This window comes from Rhinoderma darwinii, chromosome 9 (assembly GCF_050947455.1).
Source record: "Rhinoderma darwinii isolate aRhiDar2 chromosome 9, aRhiDar2.hap1, whole genome shotgun sequence".
NCBI lineage: Eukaryota > Metazoa > Chordata > Amphibia > Anura > Rhinodermatidae > Rhinoderma > Rhinoderma darwinii.
In genome coordinates, this window is record NC_134695.1 from 18,040,975 (window position 1) to 18,063,452 (window position 22,478).

At 40.3% G+C, this 22,478-nt stretch overlaps 1 protein-coding gene across 1 annotated transcript in view; it reads left to right on the top strand.

Annotated features, from left to right (window-relative positions):
* LOC142660277 (uncharacterized) overlaps window positions 1-16,409 on the top strand; it is a 99,904-nt gene extending 83,495 nt beyond the window's left edge. Inside the window, exons 3-4 of the mRNA XM_075836865.1 lie at window positions 2,023-2,130; window positions 13,217-16,409. Coding sequence (XP_075692980.1) covers window positions 2,023-2,130; window positions 13,217-14,400 — 1,292 coding nt within the window. The 3' untranslated portion in view covers window positions 14,401-16,409. The remainder of the gene's footprint in view (window positions 1-2,022; window positions 2,131-13,216) is intronic.
* Window positions 16,410-22,478: the final 6,069 nt, after the last annotated feature.

A 22,478-nucleotide genomic window follows, 5' to 3' on the forward strand; every position in this document is an offset into this window, starting at 1 on the left:
GTGGATTTTGTATTGCAGTAGTGTGTGCCCTTTCCTTCTGCACCCATTTCCCCCTGTGCTTAGATTTGTGTTTCTTATCTGGCATGGTTGTCATCCGTATTTATTAGATTAAGGTTGTCCGTAATTCTATTTTTGTGGCTAACTGGACTTTCACACCTTCTTCTCTCCTTAAAAAATAAGAAGTTGCTGTTGAGAATTTTAAAATGTACAACTGTTCTTTAAAAACGCCATTCACACTACCTCTAACGTCACTCCCTTGTCTACAATTCTGAATGTTATAGCTCATCTGTTTGTATACAAATTGAATTTGCAATAGCAGCATTAATATGTATAGAATGGGCTATATTTGGATATATGAAATCAGAATCTGTAAACTATGTTTACATTTACCAAATATCAATTCCCAGGCTCCGTCTCATTGTACACTTTGTTGTAAGTGATCTGAACATATTTGGAGCTGAACAAGTCAGCATCTTGTGTTTCTAAACACTAATGCTGATGGATTATATGTAACTCACTGCTTTATTTTAAGTCCACTGTTTTCAGGAACTCTTTGTTAACTGGTCGTTGTCGCAACAATTTATTGAGTGATTTTACAGATCACCTCAGAGGTTGACACCAATATCCTCGGTAGAAAATCTTGAAATGCCATCTACATTAGAAATAATTTGTTAGCATACAGTATGCATTCAAAATAAAAACAGAGTATAACTGCAATTCTATATAGAAAATATGCAAATATATCTGTTATTCACTTTAATCGGTTGTCTCATAAAGATATAACCTATTCTAAATAGAGGCACCCTCGTGATCAGCTGACTGCACCTGGAAATGTATTTTACATCAGCCGTTTAAATGGATGGCCGATCATGTAATGCATGGCCATGGCGGGTCCTCCAGAGAGAGAGAGTTTCCCCCCCTCTACGATATCCATATGTCCTAATAGGGATTTTCTAAGTTGTAGGAAAAGAATGTCATAAAGAATCTGACATAAAAAAAACCTGTGGGAGGAATCCTCCAGCTCACCTTGATGCAGAGCCTGGATCTCCGTGACGGCTCACGGTGTTGTAGACAGAAGGAACGAACAAAAGTAGATGGTCCAGCGCAGTCAAATTTAAAATAGAAAGTAGTTCCAATTTTATTTGGATGATTTAAAACAAGATCATTCCCGAATGCAAGGGTGAAAATATGGGTACGGTGCCTACGCGTTTCAGACGTACAGCACGTCCTTCCTCATGCTCCAAAATCCAAATGGCACTCCTTCCCTTCTGAGCCCTGCTGTGGGTCCAATCAGCAGTTTATTACCACATATGGAATATTGCTGTAATCAGGAGACATTGCTTTACAAATGTTGGGGAGATTTTCTTCATTATTCCTCGTAAATATTAAACATTTCTATGTTTTTTCAGGAAAAAAGTAGATTTTAATTTTTACAGACCAATTCCAATATATTTAGCAAAAAACCTGTGGTCAAAATGCTAACTATACACCTAGATAATTCCTTGAGGGGTGTAGTTTCCAAAATGGGGTAACTTTTGGGGTGTTTCCACTGTTTTGGCACCACAAGACCTTTTCTGCACCAGATAAATTCCCTCCTGGTGTTTACCTAAATATCGCCGCAGATTTTAACCATATTGTGTATTTAAACCCATTCAAAAACTGTTTATCATTCGATATACAACTTATAAACTTATTAGAGCGCCACCTACCCTTTCTGCACTAACCCTATACTGCCCCTATAATGTTCTGAGGTGGACAGGCATGCGCCGTTTCTTTGCTCAGCCAGGACTAATCGTTAATGCGGGGGTACTCCCTTCTCTGGCGAGCAGGCTATCTCTGAGTTTGCATAGTCCTTTTTATTTTTTTTTATTTTTTTATTACAATGTGTATGCCCGTACTTTGCAGGATAAGAGGGTTCGTGGGATAACCCCTTTAATGGGCAAAGTATTTTATTTTTAATTTCTCTTCTACCTTTGAAAGTGAATGATGTTTTGGAAATTAATAATCTGTCATTCTTTTTAGATCTTTATTGCAGCAAATCTTTGATATTCAACAAGTGGTGTGCAATAACGCTCTGTAATAGGTTTTGTCACACAACTGGAGTCCGAATGATGACAGATTCGCCTGTAGGTAAGATACATGAAAAATGTATTAAAAGTTTTGAGTACTGTACACCTAGTAGTGCATTAGCTAACCTGTAACATGCACATCATGCTAGCATGTACTAAACTTAAAAAGAAAATGAATGTGGAACAAAGTACATACAACAAGTGCAAACCCAGGTTCAGGTAATCATGGTCACAAGTTGCTTCAGCCGCTACAAAACTCTTCCTGATAATCAGGCCTTCCTGCCAGCTTTCTTTCTTAAAGGGGGTTGTCTCATCAGATGTCATAGAGAGGGGTCCCAGTTCGGGAGCCCTTTTATGAGCCAAAGCGAACCCCCCTCCCCAAATCCAGTGTGAATACTACACCCGCTGCATGGATAATTAGCTTCATCATACAGCCTCCCCCTGTGTCTTAATGTGTGTAAAAGAGTATCCCCCTGTGTCTAATCACATAGTCGCCAGTAGCAGTAAGAAGCTGCATGGTCTGACTACACCTGGCACAGCTTTCAGTGACCATTGTCTCTATAACTGGGTGGATTTCCCCTTTAATTGGGCTTGCTGTGGAGCCACAGTATAGTGGGAAAAATATATAACATAATAATGTCCCCCAATGGTCTTGAGATAGATGACAAATATAGCGCATGCAAAAAAAACAAAAGACCATAAAATTTACTCCCACCAGTTGTTTTTCTAGCGCTAGCCCCAGACCCAATTATTTAAGTACGACATATGATATATAAAAATGTAGTTTTTTTTAATAAACATTAAAAAAAAAAAATGTTTATATCACATAATATATAAAAATAGTATAACACCTAAATATATAAACATAGAAGTACCATAAATATTAACTAGAATTGAAACATTTATTTCTAAGCCTAACAATTTTATCTAAAAACTAGAATTATGTTTTTAAAAATGATAAAAGAAAAAAAAAACTTGCATTAGTAACAAAAAAACCCTCAAAAACAATCACAACAATCCAACAAATAAAGTTATGGGTAATAAATTAATCTAACACGTGCTAAAAATGGCTAAACTATGTCTGGTCTTCAAGGCCCAAAATAACATGGACCTACATTGGTTAACTCCTTAACGACATCCAACGTACTAATACTTGTCGTTAAGGACTTAACGCAACACAACATACTGGTACATGGGGTTGCTAATGAGGGCTCAGGAGCTGAGCCCACACCATCGCCAGCGGGTGTCCGCTACATATTACAGCTGACAACCTGGGGCAAGGCCAGAACCGGAGCTAGCCTCCGATCCGGCCGATTAACCCTTTATAATCAGCGCTCAAAAGCGAGCGCTGCATCTATGTTGCTTCCTAGCAGATCAGAACCCCGCAATGCAATGGCCTCCTGTCTGCCAAGTACAAGCCTGCTAGGTCCCGCCCGGAGGCAGGGCCTAAAAGGATTCCGGCCGCAAAAAGGAGATGGTGCAGGCTCAGGTGCTGAGCCTACGATATCAGCTGCGGGTGTCTGCTGTAACGGCAGGGAACGGAGCTAGTTACGATCCCTTCCATTAACCCCCTAGATGCCGCGATCGCAGCATCTTAGTGGTTTGTAGGGATCGGCATGGACACAATGTGATCGTGAGGATGACGATCGTTACTATGGCAACTGGAGGCCTAACAATGGCCTCTCGGTCTGCCACGTACGTTTGCCATGTGGACGCCCAAACATTTAGTTTGTTTAAATCCCCTTGCAATTCACGAACATCTTCCATAGACTGAACATTACTACATAGCTTGGTGTCCTCTGCAAAAATATAAATAGTGCTATTAATCCCATCCTCTATATCATTAATAAAGAAGTTGAATATTAGTGGTCCCAGCACGGAACCCTGGGCTACACCACCTATAACCAGGGAACATTTAGAGTAGGTAACATTGACCACAATATTTATATGTGTAGATATTTATATGTGTGAGTGTGTGTGTGTGTGTGTATATGCGTGTATGTGTAATATATATATATATATATATATATATATATATATATATATATATATGTGTGTGTGTATATATTTAACCCACACGGTGAACGTCGTAAAAAAACATGCAAAAATTGATTTTTTTTTTTATGGCTGGATTTTAAAAAAAAATAGCGATTAAAAAGTGATCAAAAAGTCGCATCTACTCCAAAATAGTACCGATAAAAACTACAAGTCGTTGTGCAAAAAAAAAAAAGCCCTCATACAATTGAACCGGTGAAAAAATAAAAAAGTTATGGCTCTTCAAATATGGAGACACAAAAACAAATAATTTTGAAAAAAAAGTGTTTTCATTGTGTAAAAGTAGTAAAACATACAAAAACTATACAAATTTGGTATTGTTGCAATTGCAACAACCCACTGAATAAAGTTATTGTGTTATTTATACCACACGGTAAACGGCGTAAATTTAGAACACGAAAAAGTGTGGCGAAATGGCTGGGGTTTTTTTCTCTTAACAAAGCGTAATCAATAAATTCCATGTACCCCAAAATGGTGCTATTAAAAATTACTTGTCCCGCAAAAAGCAAGAACTTATACAGCTATGTCGACGCAAAAATAAAAAAGTTATAGCGCTTTGAATGTGGTGATGGAAAAAACTTGAAAAATGGCTTGTTCATTAAAGAGGCTCTGTCACCAGATTTTGCAACCCCTATCTGCTATTGCAGCAGATAGGCGCTGCAATGTAGATAACAGTAACGTTTTTATTTAAAAAAAACGAGCATTTTTGGCCAAGTTATGACCATTTTTGTAGTTATGCAAATGAGGCTTGCAAAAGTCCAAGTGGGTGTGTTTAAAAGTAAAAGTCCAAGTGGGCGTGTATTATGTGCGTACATTGGGGCGTTTTTAATACTTTTACTAGCTGGGCGCTCTGATGAGAAGTATCATCCACTTCTCTTCAGAACGTCCAGCTTCTGGCAGTGCAGATCTGTGACGTCACTCACAGGTCCTGCATCGTGTCAGACGAGCGAGGACACATCGGCACCAGAGGCTTCAGTTGATTCTGCATCAGCGTTAGCAGGTAAGTCGATGTAGCTACTTACCTGCAAACGCTGATGCTGCTGCAGAATCGTCTGTAGCCTCTGGTGCCGGTGTCCTCGCTCGTCTGACACGATGCAGGACCTGTGAGTGACGTCACAGCGTGATCTGGCAGAAGCTGGGCGTTCTGAAGAGAAGTGGATGATACTTCTTATCAGAACGCTCAGCTAGTAAAAGTATTAAAAACGCCCCGATGTACGCACATAATACACGCCCACTTGGACTTTTACTTTTAAACACACCCACTTGGACTTTTGCAAGCCTCATTTGCATAACTACAAAAATGGTCATAACTTGGCCAAAAATGCTCGTTTTTTAAAAATAAAAACGTTACTGTAATCTACATTGCAGCGCCTATCTGCTGCAATAGCAGATAGGGGTTGCAAAATCTGGTGACAGAGCCTCTTTAACCGGTTAAGGACTAGGCTGTTTTACAGCTAAATGACCAGAGCAAATTTCACAATTTTGCTATGCGCTTCTTTAGATGACTATTTGTCAGTATATATAATTTTTTTTTTTTTCTCTAAAGTGGGCAAAATTGGAAAAAAATGCAAGAATTTAGCAATTGCGCCAGTTTATGCTAGCATTTTTCACACACGGTATGGACCACGGAGAAAATTAATCTCCTTTCACATTCTTCCACTTCTCCCGTGCATGGGGATACCAAATATGTGTGCCTTATTCACTGTGCGGGCATGTGCCAGGGCTTGGCATAAAAGGAGGCTTTTCGGTCCAGGAAATTTGCATTTGATTTTATAGCCGCATACTGTTTTCTGGGGGGCGTAATGCTGCTGAAACATTAGAATCACCCCATAAATGACTTCATTCACGCAAGTAGACCCCACAAGGTTTTCTTCAAGGGGTTTATCATATTTTTAGACAGTCCAGTTTTCTTCTGAAAGTTTCTTGAATAAGATGGATCAAAATAAAATTAGCAATTTTTTAGCAAATGCGTCAGTTTATACCAGCATTTTTCACACACGGCATAGACCATGGCCAAAATTCATCTCCTTTCACATTCTTCCACTTCTCCTGAGCATGGGGATACCAAATATGTGTGTCTTATTTATCACATAGAGAAGTAGGAGGGCGGACGATAGAAGAAGCTTATTTCACAAATCGCTTTTTTTCAAAGCTGGTCTTACCAAACTCAACAGAGTTTCTATAACACTTCCAAAATATCTGCTCTTGAAGCAGAAATCCCAAAATATTCATCTAGGGGTATAAGGGGAATTTATTTTTTGGGGTTTTCTAAAATAAGAAATTGCAGGTTTATGCAAATGGAGCTCTCCAGCAGATGAACTTTAGAGAATATGCAAACATGACATCCACCCCCCACCCACCCATTCCCTCCCTCACCCTTGGAGTAAAATCAGGGGAAAAATAAAAACGTAATGTAGGGCAAATATATTTTCAACGAATTAACTAAAATCTAATAATTCAGAACAGTGTGGTATTTTTTAAAACATGGCTCAATGCACAGGCCTGGTTGTGAGGGACATGAGGGACAGAAATATCGGGAATCTTTGCGGTGCCCGTCTTTTCTGCAGACGCGGCACTTTTTCTGAGGGTTGCTTCTGGTTGCTGTTGGGGGAATCCGACTGATGAAGTGTCTTTCAGTCAGTCGCATGACATCCTCAGACTGGGGGCATTCTCGGGTGTCCTGAACATCAAAAATGAGGCCTTCAATAATTTTTTCCTGGAAATCCAGGTATGTGTCTCTGCCTCTGTTTTTTTTGTAGAGCACAAATGAGTTGTGGATGGCCACCTGTAACAAATAAATGGCCACTTTTTTGTACCAGGTTTTAGTTTTGCGTTTTACTAAATAGGGCTGTAAAACCTGGTCGCTTAAATCCACCCCCCCCATGTACTTGTTATATTCGGACACGCTCACTGGTTTGTGCTTGTCCGATGTTGCCCCCCTTTCCCTCACTGCCACTGTTCCTGCGGTATGAATCGTGCTTAGCACATACACATCTTTGCGATCCCTGAACTTGACCGCCAGCAATTCTTCAGATGCATAAGCACAGGAGTCCCCCTTTACCATGCGCTTCCCCACTAATTGCTGTGTAAAACCAATTCTGTTTTTGCGCATGGTACCACATGCCCCAGTCCTTGCAGCATGCAAATGCCTAAACAGGGGCACACTCGAATAAAAATTATCACAGTACAGGTGGTACCCCTTGTGAAGCAGAGGCTGCATTATCTCCCACACGATCTTACTGCTCGTGGAAAGATCAGGGGGGCATCCAGGAACATTTATTGTGCGGTCCCGCCCTTCATAAATTCTGAAGGCGGTGGTATATCCTGACCCGCTTTCACACAATTTGTAGAGCTTAACGCCATATCTTGCCCTTTTTGAAGGTAGATATTGGCGAAAGCTAAGTCTGCCATGAAAGTTGAGGAGGGATTCGTCCACACTTACATTCTGCTCAGGGGTGTAGAGTTGCAGAAATAAATTATTCAGGGAATTTATTAGCGGTCTTATTTTGAACAACCGATCCCGGTTTGCATCGGTACTTTGGGGGGGCCTGTGCGTTGTCATTGAAGTGGAGGAACCTCATTATTGTCTCATAACGAGACCTGGGCATTACTGCAGAATATACTGGGGTGGCTTGGGCGGGTCTTGTTGACCAGTAAGACCTAATGGAGGGCTTTTTGACAATACCCATATTTAGGGTGAGCCCCAAAATTTTTTTTTAATTCCAGCAAATTGGTGGGCGTCCAATCTCTGGCATGGGTGGATGAAGGTTTCTGCCTTATATATTGAGTGGCATATAAATTTGTTTCGTGGACAATCTGATTTAGGATGTCGTCCGTTATAAATAAATGGAAGTAATCCATTTGGACAAAATTTGTATTGTCCACGGTTATGCCAGGAGTGGCAGTAAATCCGTGGATTCTAGGCCCAAAAGATAGGGCAGGTGCCCATACAAGAGCCTGGACTGAAGGGACCAGGCTGTCCCGTGCTACAGCGCTACTTGGCCCTGCGCTTTCAAGTTCTGCAGTTTCAACTGCATCAGGGGCAACGTCCCCTGAAGATGAACCTGAAGTGACGCTGTCATCGTCACTACCTAAAACAGGTTCCATCTCGGACGCTATCTCTGATGATATATTTTTTTTAACACTACTGCATATCTTTCTTCTTTTTTTTGTCCTTCGTCCATTTCATTTGGTAACAGACCCTTTTTAATACTTTGCTCATTTTTCTTAATTGCAGATTTTAACCCCTAGGCGCACCACGACGCAAGTGTACGTCCATGTGGCCAGTGTCTTAGCGCACAGGGACGTACAGTTACTGGTGGAACCGGGAGGCCAACTGTCGCTGACACTCAACTGTATGCCGATCAGCGGCTTTTTTGTTGTTGCTAATTTCGGCAATTAACCCCTTAATTGCCGTGATCGATTGCAGTCACCGCATTCAGGGGTTTCTAGCACATCGACAGACCTCACAATGAAATTGTGAGGTTTGCAGATGGCTAGCATGGTGATCGGAGGCCAAGTAATGGCCTCTATGTCTGCCATGTACGGAAGCCTATCAGGACCAGCCTCCTGATAGACATCCTGTCAGAGTGACAGGACGTCACTGCCGTTCGCGGTGACAGTGTGCATCGGGAACCGGGAGGTCAGCTGTCCCTGACAGCTGACACTCTACTGTTGCCGATCAGCGGCTCATTGCCGCTGATTTCGGCAATTAACCCGTTCCATGCGGGGCTCGATTGCGATCTCCGCATGTAGGGGGTTTGTAGCACATCAGCAGCCCCCATGCAATTGTGGGGGCTGCTGATGCTTGTGATGGCACCCCGGGGGCCAGACAACGGCCTCCGGGTCTGCCACGTATGGAAGCCTATGAGGACCAGCTCTGGCTGGTCCTCGTAGACTTACTGTCAGAGTGACTGTGACGTCACACTGAGAGTTGGAATACGTTACACTACCTAGGTAGCGTAATTTATTCTAGCAGCGATCAAAGCTGCAGGTAAAAAAAAAAGTGTAAAAAGTAAAAAAAAGTTAATAAATGTTTTACAAAAGTGTAAAAATAATTTTTTTTTCTTCCTATAAGAAGTCTCTTATAGGGAAAAAATGAAACCCTTAAACCGTACACATATTTGGTATTACCGCGTTCGTAACTACCCAATCTATAAAACTATAATGTTATTTTTAACGCACGGTGAACGCCGCAAAAAACAAACTAAAAACAATTCCAGAATCGCTATTTTTTTGGTCACCACCCCTCCCAAAATATAGAATAAAAAGTGATCAAAAAGTTGCATGTACCCGAAAATAGTGGCAATATAAACTACAACCCGTCCCGCAAAAAAGAAGCACTTACACAGTTTTTTTGACTGAAAAATGAAAACGTTACGGCTCTCACAATATGGTGACACAGAAAATAAATTATTTTATAAAGAAGTGATTTTATTGTGCAAACGCTGCAAAACATAAAAAAACTATATGCATATGGTATCGCCGTAATCATACTGACCCGCAGAATAAAATTGTCATTTATAGCGCATTATGAACACCGTAAGAAATAAAAAATTTAAACCGCCAAAATCACTTTTTGGTCACCAAAGCTCTAAATAAAATGAAATAAAAAGTGATCAAAAAGTTGCATGTACCAAATAATAGTACCAATAAAAACTACAGCTCGTCTATTATTTTTTTTTAATGCGCCTTTTTATGTATTTATTGTATCGTTTTTATCTGTTTGGCCAGATGAAGACACCGTAAATAAATTTACTTTACCACTACCAACACATCGTTGACTTCTAATGACCGCAGCGCCCACTTTTTCCTCTGACCTAATCCCATTATCAGTCAACGGGAACCATCATGGCTCTTATTAAAACTGAACCCACGATGCCAGTGTGAACTAAACCTTAGCTACACAATTGATTCAAAACGGAATAACATGGAGCTATTTCCACCATCAGACTGACAGGACAACATTTTACTTTTTTAGAATGTGCTGTGTCTATGGCTCATATAAAAGTGGTACATATGGAGATTAGTAAGGCAGGGGCTAATATCAAAGCAATTATCAGCAACCGTTTGGAGAATAGCATCATTATGGCAGGTATAACATTTTTGTACTAATCTAGCTTCATAAAGTGTGTTGTCCATCCTTTTTGTTCATAAAAGTAGTATAGATGTGGGTCCACGTGGTCAGAAAAGTAAAATCACGGCCCGTGATTACGGCACGGATAGCCGCGGAGTGTTATCTGCGGCCCGTCTGCAATTCACGGATCATGCACACATTGATTTCATTGCGCCCGGGCCACAAATGGCCCGTAAAATTACTTGTCCTATTTTTTTTTGCGGTCCGGTGACCGGCCAATGCATGGACCGTGGAAACCACGGTCTTGTGCATGGGACCATAGAAATGAATGGGTCTGCATTCTTGTAGATGAATTGCGGATGCAAAAACACGTTTGTGTTCATAAAGGCTTAACCCCTTAATGACCAGCCTATTTTAGACGTTAATGACCAAGCCATTTTTTACACTTTTCCATCGTCTCATTCAAAGAGCTATACACTTTTTATTTTTGCGTCGACATAGCTGAATAAGGTCTTGTTTTTTGCGGGATAATTTGTAATTTTTAATAGCACCATTTTGGGGTACATAGAATTTATTGCTTAACTTTTTATTAATTTTTTTGGGGGGGGATAGAAAAAAAACTGCAATTTCGCCACACTTTTTTGCGTCCTAAATTTACGCAGTTTACCGTGTGGTATAAATAACACTAACTTTATTCAGCGGGTTCTTGCGATTGCAACGATACCAAATTTGTATAGTTTTTTGTATGTTTTACTACTTTTACACAGTGAAAACACTTTTTTTTTCAAAATTATTTGTTTTTGTGTCTCCATATTTGAAGAGCCGTAACGTTTTTTTTTCGCCGATGCAATTGTAGGAGGGCTTTTTTTTGTTGCGGGACGACTTGTAGTTTTTACCGGTACCATTTTGGACTAGATGCGACTTTTTGATCACTTTTTATCACATTTTTTTTAAGGCTGGATTAAAAGAAAACAGCAATTTTTGCATATTTTTTTACGACGTTCACCGTGCGGGTTAAATGATGTAATAAGTTTATAGTTGGGGTCGTTACGGACGCGGCGATGCCAAGTATGTTTAACTTTTTTACTTTATTTTGTTTGTTAATAATAAAGCAGTTTGTAAGGGGGAAAAGTGGGTTTTTCATTTTTTTTCACTTTTTTATTTTTTTTCACTTTTTTATTTTTTTTCACTTTTTATTAAACTTTTTTTACTAGTCCCACTAGGGGAGTTCACTATGCGATCCTCCGATCGCATTTATAATACACTGCAATACTTCTGTATTGCAGTGTATTATGCCTGTCCGTGTAAAACGGACAGGCATCTGCTAGGTCATGCCTCCGGCATGACCTAGCAAGCATTCACCACAGGCAGACCTGGGGGCCTTTATTAGGCCCCTGGCTGCCATCGGAGAAACAGACACTCGGCGATCTTATCGCCGGGTGTCAGTTGGATGAGAGGGAGCTCCCTCTCTCCAAAACCACTCCGATGCAGTGCACGCTATTCAGCACCACATCTGAGGGGTTAAAAGGGTGAGAACGATACTTATATCGATCTCACCCGGTCGAGCAGGGTCACTAACGGGTTTAAGAGGCTCTGTCACCAGATTATAAGTGCCCTATCTCCTACATAATCTGATCGGCGCTGTAATGTGGATGAGTGTTTTGTATTCTGCAAAACGTTGATTTTTGAGCAAGTTATGAACAATTTTTGATTTATGCTTATTAGTTTCTTAATAGACAACTGGGCGTTTTTTTTAACTCTTTACCAACTGGGAGTTGTAAAGAGAAGTGTATGGCGCTGACCAATCAGTGTCATACACTTCCCTTCATTCATGTTTAGCTGTACTCAAAGCACAGCGTGATCTCGCGAGATCACGCTGTGCTGTGAGTAAGTCCCAAAGAAACATTACCAAAGTGTCAGAAGTGTGAATAGAAATCGCATCCTGGCTGGAGGCGATGTCTATTCACTCTTAAGACACTTCGTTAAAGTTACTGTGGGAGTAAGTGACGGCACAGCGTGATCTCGCGAGATATCGCTGTGCTGTGAGTACAGCTAAACATGAATGAAGAGAAGTGTATGACGCTAATAGGTCAGCGTCATACACTTCTCTTTACAGTGCCCAATTGGTAAAAAGTAAAAAAATGCCCCTTTGTTAAGAAACAAATTGGCATAAATCTAAAATTGTTCATAACTTGCTAAAAAAATAGTTTTTCAAAATAAAAACCACTGTTATCTACATTACAGCGCTGATCAGATTATGTAGGAGATAGGGCACTTATAATCTGGTGACAGCCTCTTTAAGGGCGGATTTACACGAGCGTGTGCGTTTTTGCGCACGCAAAAAACGCGTTTGGCGGGCGCAAAAGGCACTTAACAGCTCCGTGTGTCATCACATAGGATGTGCGGCTGCGTGATTTTCGTGCAGTCGCCATCATTATGGCACTCCGTTTGGATGTTTGTAAACAAAAAAGCACGTGGTGCTTTTCTGTTTCCAAACATACTTTTGACTGCTGTTGCGCGAATAACGCGCGTCCCACGGAAGTGCTTCCGTGTGGTGCGCGTGATTTTCACGCACCCATTGACTTCAATGGGTGCGTGATTGGCGAAAAACGCAGAAATATAGGACCTCTCGTGAGTTTTACGCAGCGGACTCACGCTGCGCAAAAATCACGGACAGTCTGCACTGCCCCATAGACTTGCATAGGTCCGTGCAACACGCGTGAAAAACACGCGGGTGGCACGGACGTATATCGCGTTTGTGTAAATCCGCCCTAAGTAAGACTTTGGACTTTCCTTACCACCTGTCTAATTGACAAGGGTTGTTGGGTCAACACCTTTTAAGATTTAATACTATACCCTGACTTAATTGTCAAAGTCACAAGTTCAAGTGTGTCATTGCTGGTATCTTATTATTCTGTGCTGGTTCCTACACCAGGAAAATATTTGAATTATTACAGATATTAAACTTTTCCTTTTTAAAGTGGTTTGATTTTTCTTTTTTTTAAACATTGAACAGGTATAAATTATTTAAAGAAAAGAAGAAAACGCAATACAGAAAAAGAACCTACAAACAAGAAACTGTTTCTGACAGTAACAGAACAAGCTCCCCCAATTACCACGATGCTCTCAAAAATGCCCACAACAAAAAGTATAAAAACATTTACCCTAGAGACAACTGAACCAAAAATGGCTACCACTAAAGCTTTGCCTTTAAGTACAGAACATCCAGAAAAACAAACTATAGAAATCACAGAGAAAACCATAAATACTAATTCAACAACCTCTAGTACAGCAAAATTAACGTTCAAAACAATTACTACGGAATCCACAATTCGTACAGAGGCCATATTTACAACAACAAGAAGATCTTCTCAAATAACCTCAAAAAGCACAGAACTAGTAACCACAAAAGTTTACTCTGCAATGGCCACCAACACAGAATCTGCAACAAAAATTATTTCTATCTTGAAGCCTCTAGTTATAAATATAACAGCAAAGCCAGCAACAGTACTAACCGATACAATTTTAAAAACGGAGCACGTAAACTATAAAGAAAAAACTTCTAGTACAATCCCAACTATGGTGCCAACAGCTATTAGCGGCACTCAGTCAACAGTTTTTTCAGCCTTGTTGTCTCCTGGGACAGCTCAACCCTTCACTAGTACCAAGGAGCCTTCACCAGCAACCACAACAGAGGCTAATATTACAAAGAGTCCAACTTCAACAGAAATCAACCCTAAGAAGCCAACCAAACAATTAATTACGACAGAGACAACAGTGATGGAAACTACTATCCCAGTTTCACTTGCTACAAAGTTATTAGAGACATCTTCACTTAATATAATTACCTCTACAACAATACTAGGTACTATGTCATCAAGCAGCAGCAGTAACCCAATCACAAGCAATATGTCCAAGCCAGACTCTCATGTGTTAACTGCTACCAAGATATCGGCAGTGCCTTCCTCCAAGGATGGTGACCCAAAGGAAGATAATGACAGTATCATTATTGTTGCTGGGGAGGTAACACAACATGTGCAGAATACCAGCTTCTTGCTGGCAGTCCTGTTGTTTGGAAACCTGTTTTTTTTAGCTGTTGTTGTTCTCTTTGCACTTCAGGCTTACGAGAGCTACAAGAAAAAAGACTATATTCAAGTAGATTATTTAATTAATGGGATGTATGCGGATTCGGATATGTAAAGTGTCAGGTTAGACCTATATTTTTTTTATATTCAAATTGATATAAACATTTGCTATATTTTTTTCTTTTTTTTGTATTCTCTTTTATCACCATTGGTGCATTTGTGATTACTTTTTCTGTAGTAAGTGACTGATGTGTGTTACAGCCACTTTCACAGTCCAGATGGGAAAATAAGTGAAATCTAAGCAGAAGTACACTAAATGTCTAATAATCCATGATAAAGGAGGGGACTTGAATAAACATTACCTTTATTGGAATTTCAGGTTAATCATAATCTTGTTCTTTTGCACATTTTATAAATGTATTTTATAGAGTATCAACATGAGAACATCTGATCAAGGATAACATGCTATGCATTGCAAGATTCCGTTGTGGTCCATGAACCGCACAATGTAGCTGCTCTTCAGCCACTTAGTTTAAAAGACGATTGAAAATGTTTTTTATCCATCTATGAAGACTCTTCTCGACCAGTAACAATACACACTGGGGGCAATTTTTTTGGACTGCAATTTTATATGCCAATCTTAATCTAAAGAAAGTTAGAGTAAGATGTGCTTAACTTATTAAGAGGTGCAAGCCTCCTAATAAATTAACATATTTGTGCCAGAAAATCAAATCCACTCGAACTATAAGCTGGAGTACATTTGCGCTATAGTTTTACGCCAGTATTCTACCTAATTTTAGTAAATTGATCAGGCTGCTGTGGCCCTACCCTATTTAGCTAAGCCCTGCACACTTTTTTGAAAAAGTTGCGGAGTCCGCGTAAAAATAGAAGTGGTCATTTTGTTTGCATAAAAACTTGCTTTTTGAGCAAATTGAAACTTTTCTACGCCAGAAAAGTAGCGTAGACCGCTCCATAAATTTCCACCAATATTTCTGTATGCATTTGCTACTTGATTTTCTATATTATGTGGCAGTTTCTTATGTTCTGAATGCTCAATAAGTTACCACATTGTTTATTATATTTTTCTACACTGCCGTTATCAGTATGGTATTTACATAGCCTGCTTTGAGATAGTGGCCCTCTGATATCTGATCATGCTTTTACTTCGGGCACATTCACATGGCCTTATTAAGGCCGCCTATTTTTACAGAACGGTGCTTTGACACCTATAGAAGAATATATCGCCCCATACTCCATTTTTTATTTGGAGGCATTTTAAGGATTCATACAGAACATGACAGAAAAACAAAAGATGACTATGTCCCTTGGACGCTTTTTTTTTATTTTTATTATTATGTATTCTCATCTAAAAGAATAAAATACTCCGTTCTTTTATACCTTTCCTCTCTCTAGAATTCACACCTTGTTTTTACCGAGAAAAAAAAATCGATCCCAACCTGCACCACCTCAGGCTGTATTTACACATGCAGTTTTAGTCTTAGGGTTTTGTTTTTTTCAGCCAAAGCAAGGAGTAGATCCAAATAATAGAAAATGTAATGAGGGAGGGCTTTTTGCTTAATTTAGTTGGTGCGGCAATTCTCAACCTTGGTGAATTTTACGTATGGTGTCGAACCTCTCTACTTATCTTTGCAGTGAACCGCACCATATACGAATACTGTGCTGTAAAAAATGCCAACGCCATCTATAGTGAACACCTAAGCTGCAGAACAAACATCCGTTTGTACCATTGATATCATTGGTTTCTAAAAAAAATGCACATGAACGGTTAACACGTTCACATGAACCTCCGTTATAATAAAATCAACTATAAAAAGGTTATTTTATTTTTTTATTTTGTGAAATGTGTTCAGGAAGCATATTTTGAGTGAAATTTTGGCATCTTTATGAGTTATTACAAACCATTAAAAATAGAATTCTGATTATACTAGGCTAAAATCATGTATTGTAAGACCAACAAGCTCTTGGCCAAGTACATGCATATGACCGTACATATATTTGATTCTTATCTAATGTCTGATTTGTGCCATGACAAGCCATATGTACTATTTTTATATGTTTTAAAGAAATAAACACAATAATGTAATAAAATTATATAAAATATGACAGTACTTTCTCTTTCCCAATCTGTTCTTTCAGTGTCCTACATGTTTATTATAGTGTTTGTGGACAGGCTACTACAGTAAGGTTCTATTTACTATGGAGTTATTAAACTTCCCTCCAGTGTTCTAGTATTTTAATAGTGGATTAGTAATAATCTTTGATTGAAACTGGAAGGAAGCACAGTACCACAGATGACTGGCACCAAATGTTATAGATAGTTGGCACCTGTCATGGACAGCTAGTTTGCCCACGGAGTTACTAATATATGACTTGCGGCTAAATAAGGGAAGGTGGTGGTGTTTACGGGATTATTTCTTGTTTATTCTAAAGCCCCCTTATGGGGATATGGACTTTCTCTGAGGGAATCCCCAGGTCCCTCTCCTGAAATAGTTTCGGTTAGCAATGGCTGACTGCAAGTAGATAGATATGTTTAAACGTGGTAACATGAACTTTCAATACGACTGAGCTTCCCCGTATTGTTTACCTGTGATGAAAGTACTCTGCCAGGCTTAAACAGGCATGGGTCAGGGTAGACAATAATCTGTTAGTGTAGTCTGGAACAATCCTGAATACATGAAAAAAACACATTCACAGAGTCCGGAAACCAAGGGACCCTGCTGCTGAGGTAAGGATTTGATGTCCGAATTGCTAGGCCATTGGCTGAGAAAACATTTACCGCTCTGGCCCTTTTAAAAGGCATAGTGGGATGTCGGAATTCCTTAAAACGGTCGTATTAGATTCGAAAAAAAATTCTGTCCCCCAGAAATTTTACCATTCTTATCTAGCCCTATTTGCTTCCTTTCTGTCCGCTGATTTCCACAGCAGAAACTCTGCCTGTATATACGCACAAAACTAAGCACGATTTGGTGTGTATATTCGGTCGGATTTCCCTGTGGATTTTGAGTCTGATACACTGCTGACTTTTCAGCAGTGTATTTGACCCAGGTGATCATATTCTTCTGCATTGTGTGGTTTTGGTATATAAAACACAGGTCTGATGAAACAAAATTATACCGTATTGTATGCAATTCCTTCCCTTTACCTCATCTGTTCTTCCCCATTTGTCTACCTTCTATGCAGTAGTTGGCTGCAGTCAATAATGTAGCTCCCTCCAGGTTTTAGATGGACAAAATGTCTCACGTTTGAACCAGAAATATTAGATTTGGATTCATCCTGTGCTGAGAACTTGTCATTTGTTAAGTTCCTTATGTCTTAAGGCCTCCTTCACACACAATTTTTCTGACAATTTAAAAAACATCACAAAACGCCAGCGTTATTAATATGTAACATGCGTTTTTTTAAGGTGTTTTTAGTGGTGTTTTCTATTTAGTGTCATTTTGTACATGGTTTTTCTTCTGGTGTATTTGAAGTCTAATAGAGAAACCTATGGGAAAGATACCTGAAAAAAAACATCATAAAGAGCGCATGCTGCATTTAGGAAAATACGCCACTGACCACAAAATTGCCTCTAAAATGTCACAAACCAAAATGCAGTTGTATGTAGTGCATTTTATATTGAACTGTAGAGTTTAATGTAACATCTGGCCGCACAAAAATTTATAAAAAAATGCCACGCAAAACCCTGTGTGTGAATTCAGCCTTAGAGTAAGTTCACACATAGCGTAAATACTGCGGATTTTCCGCAATGGACTTTGTTGCGAAAAATCCACGGCATAATACAGTACAGCAAAGTGGATAAGATTTGAACAAATCTTATCCACACGCTGCAGAAATGCTGAGGGGGAAATAAACGCTCAGAACGTGAACTGCGGTGCGGTTATTTAGTCTGCAGCATGTCAATTGTCAACACTACTTATTTGTTGTGGGGTTTTCCCCATTGAATTCAATGGGAGGTAAAACCCGCAACAACTAGTAGATGTTGCGTTTTTTTGTTTCTGAAAAGCAGCGATTCCGTGGCAAAAAAACGCAACTCAGAAAAATAAAATCTTATACTTACCCAGAATTCTGTGTTTCTTCATCCAGGCCCTCATCCCAGGGCTGCAGGATGTCTGAGGGAAACGTCGTCATGGTAAGTATATATTTTCTGTGCAGCTTTCTGCAGCGGACATTCTGGCCGAAAAACTGCACCACAATTTTTGGTGCGGTTTTTCAGACGGAATTCTTTGCGGCGCACAGGGCGGATACCCTGTGTTCTTTTATGCAGCATATCCGCCCAGTGTGAACATTCCCTTATGGTGTTTAAAAGTTAAGGGCACCGTATGGTCATGCACCAATTTTGTTATATTTTGATGGAACAAGTGGGCCTGTGGGGGTTTTCCAAGATGGACCAAGACCAGAGAGCTAAGATGGAGATATTTTAGCTTAAACCTGATCTAATTTTTTGCCACATTTCTCTTGATACAAAGAAATTGACTACCTTTTAATATCTCCATCTGCTTCAGATATGTGTTGGAGGGGGTATGGGGTGAGAGGTACTTATTTACATTATTGGTGGGAGTGTGGTTTAGTCCATAATCTCTGAGATATCACCTTCCAATTGATATCCGGGGCTCTGGAGCTGCACGTTTCCTTGGATCCTGGCCTGACCTTATGCTTCCTGAACCTAGATTGTATCCTGAGTCATGGAAGAACTGTAGCGTGTCATTCTTTAGGCGACCAGACTCATGATTGCCCGTAAATGGAAATGCGCTGATATATTCTCAGAAGTGGAATTGATAAATCCGATACATTTCTCTTTAACAGATGGGAAAAGCATAGGCTATTAGAACACATGCTTTAGAAAAATGTGATTCCCCGGTGGATATACTGAACAGAATTCTCAGGACTACACACACTTCCCCTCCTGGTCTCTCTCCCCTACCGTAACCCTCTTCTAGCTGAGGAGTTTACTGGTTGCGAATTCTGATTGTCCCCTTTTATTTTATCTACATATTTTGCGTGACTGTACTGTTTCAATTATTCCTGTATTCACACTGATATTATCTGTTTATTTATTTGCCTATGCTGACACATTTACTTGCAGATGTTATGTTGCCAATTTTGTTTGTTACTGTTGTTGGAATCCTTTGTCCTGATTCCATTGTTAACTGCTCTTTGCGTGACTGCTCCTTGTTGGAGTCCTTGCATTATGTATGTGTATTGTTTCAAAAACCTAAAAACTTAATTGGGGAAAAAAAAAGAAATTGACCACCTTCATGTTCGGAGGTGCTCCCAACATTACCTGAATGTTGAGATCCTGCAAAGTACAGGTATTGATGAGAATGTTCTTAAAGTAGTTGAAAACCCTAATCACAACTATATTCAACAATTCAAGGCTGCATTACAATATCAAAGTCAGAAAAAGCAGTAAGACGAGGGCAAATCATATCAAGATTACAAAAAAAAGGAGCTATGGTTATGGACACATTCTCCGCAACTCAGAAACATATAAAGTGAAACTTTTGAGATGACCACCCAAAATAATCTTGCAAAGTGGTCCTCTTCAAGAAGAGAGACATTATGGACAGGATTTAAAGGAATTGGAAATTCATCACAGAAAAATCTGGTCTATTGTCTGTCGTGAGTGGTCTTCTCAAAGAAAGGAGAGGTTTCACTGTATATGCAAAATGACCACCTGACATACCTCAAAGAAAGGTATCATTAAAAATATATGAAAGGGCATGAACTATAGAGTTCAATATTGTGATTATACACCGTTCAGCGAAAACATTAAAGCCAACTGTCTAAGATTGTGTAGGTCGACCTCGTGCCACCAAAATTGTTCTGACTTGTTGAGGCATGGACTCCACAAAACCTCCTAATGTGCTCTGTAGTATCTTGCACCAAGATGTTAGAAGCAGAACATCTCAATACTGTAGGCTCTGACTTTTTTCAGCACATCCCACAGATGCTCAATCGGATTGTGATCTGGGAATTTGAAGACCAAGTCAACACCTCAAACCATCCCTGAACTATTTTTGCATGGTGCATTATGCTTCTAAAGGAGTCCACTGTCATTAGGGAATACCTTTGCTTGGAGGGGGGTGTATTTGGTCTGCAACAATGTTTAGGTAGGTGGTACGTGTCAAAGTAACATCCACATGAATGCCAGGAACTAGGGATTCCCAGCAGAACATTGCCCAGAGCATCACACTGCCTCCACCAGCTTGCTTTCTTCCCATAGTGCATTCTCGTTTCATCTCTTTCCCAGGTAAGCGACACACACATACTCCACCATCCACTAAATGTAAAAGAAAACACGATCAGACCCATTTTTGCATTGCTCCATGGTCCAGTTCTGATGCTCACATGCCCATTGTAGGCACATTCAGCAGTGGACACGAGTCAGCATGGGCTCTCAGACTGGTCTGCGGCTAAGCAGAAAAATTAGATGCACTGTGTTTTCTGACATCTTTCTATCATAGCCAGCATTAAGTTTTTCACATATTTGTGCTACAGTAACTCTTTTGTGGTATCAGACTAGACGATCTAGCCTTCGCTCCCCATGCGCATCAGTCAGCCTTGGTAAATACTAACCACTGCATACCAGGAACACACCACAAGACCTGTTTTGGGGGTGCTCTGACCAGTCATCTAGCAATCACAATATGGCCCTTGTCAGGGTCAGTTCACACGTTGCATAAATATTGTGGATTTCCCACAACTAAATTAGTTGCGGAAAATCTGCAGCATAATACATTAGCAGCAAAGTGGATGAGAGAGATCAAATCTCATCCACACGCTGCTTAAATACGAAGAAATTTAGCATTTTTTTAATCCGCAGCATGTCAATTGTATTTGCATAAGCGCTTATTTGTTGCGGGTTTTGCCCATTGAATTCAATGGGGAGGTAAAACCCGCTACAAATATCAGATGTTGCTTTTTTTTTTTTTCGGTGGAATCACAGCGATTTCGTGTCAAAAATGCAACTCCAAAAAAAAAAAAAAGATCTTATACTTACCCAGAAGTCTGTGTTTCTTCCTCCAGGCTAGCCTCTTAGATAACCTTTCATCCCATGCGACGGCTGCAGCTAATCACAGGCTGTAGCGGCGGTCACCTAGGATGAAATGTCATCCCAGGTTGCCGGCCCTGACTGCTAGCAGTCAGGGCCGGCCTCCTGGGATGACGTTTCCGCCCATGTGACTGCCGCTGCAGCCAATCACAGGCTGCAGCAGTCTCCTTGGATGAAACGTCATTCCAGGAGGCCAGCCTGCTAGCAGGCTGGCTAAATACAGGTTTCCGCAGCGGACTTTCCGGGCGAAAAACCGGCCACCGGGGCGGATACGCTGTGTAACTTTACGCAGTGTGTCCAACCCGTATGAACTCCGTGTAAGAATCTGATTGAAATCAATGTTATTAATTTCACCTGTCAGTGGTTTTTATTTTTATGGCTAAACAGATTATATCACGACAGGATACAAGAATAATATTAACGTAACAAAATATCACATACTGTATGTGACTAAAATAAAGAAAGACCCACAAGATAAAAAGAGCATTTGTGTAATAAACTTATCTTGCCACGCTCTAGTGACAGCCTTCTGTTTCCAAAAGTGCAGTGCGTACAGCTTCTTCCACTATAGGGTACGCTTTTTAAACTTTCCTGCATCTTTCCTTGTTGCCAGTTGTAGCGGTGCACTCCCTGTGTCTAGCTTTATACCTTGATTTACACACTACTTGTGTTTTGAACAGGATTCATTGCCTACTCTACCTGTTTGTAAACCTTATGTAGCTCGGCCGGATTGCTACCTTTCCAATTTATCAACATCTGAAAGATTCTGACCGTGTATAAGGCCTCATTTACACGAGCGTGTGCGTTTTGCGCGCTGAAAAAACGCGGCGTTTTGTGCGCGTTGGTATTGCGTTTGCACTGCGTATACGCAGCGTTGTTGCGTTTTAAACGCGCGCACGACTAGCGTTTGCATCGCGCGTAAAAAACGCTGAGGGGATTAATGCGAGGCCAGCCTACAAATAGGCCAGCTGGCCCAACCCCTGCTTGATGGGAGAAGCCGGTTTTGCACCTTATTTCCCCCTCTGCAGAAACCACAGTGTGTGTTTTTCCATTGAGGTTGGAATCGCCTTCGCACGACACAATTATGCCTTCTCAGTCGCTGGCACGTGTGCTTCTTGCCT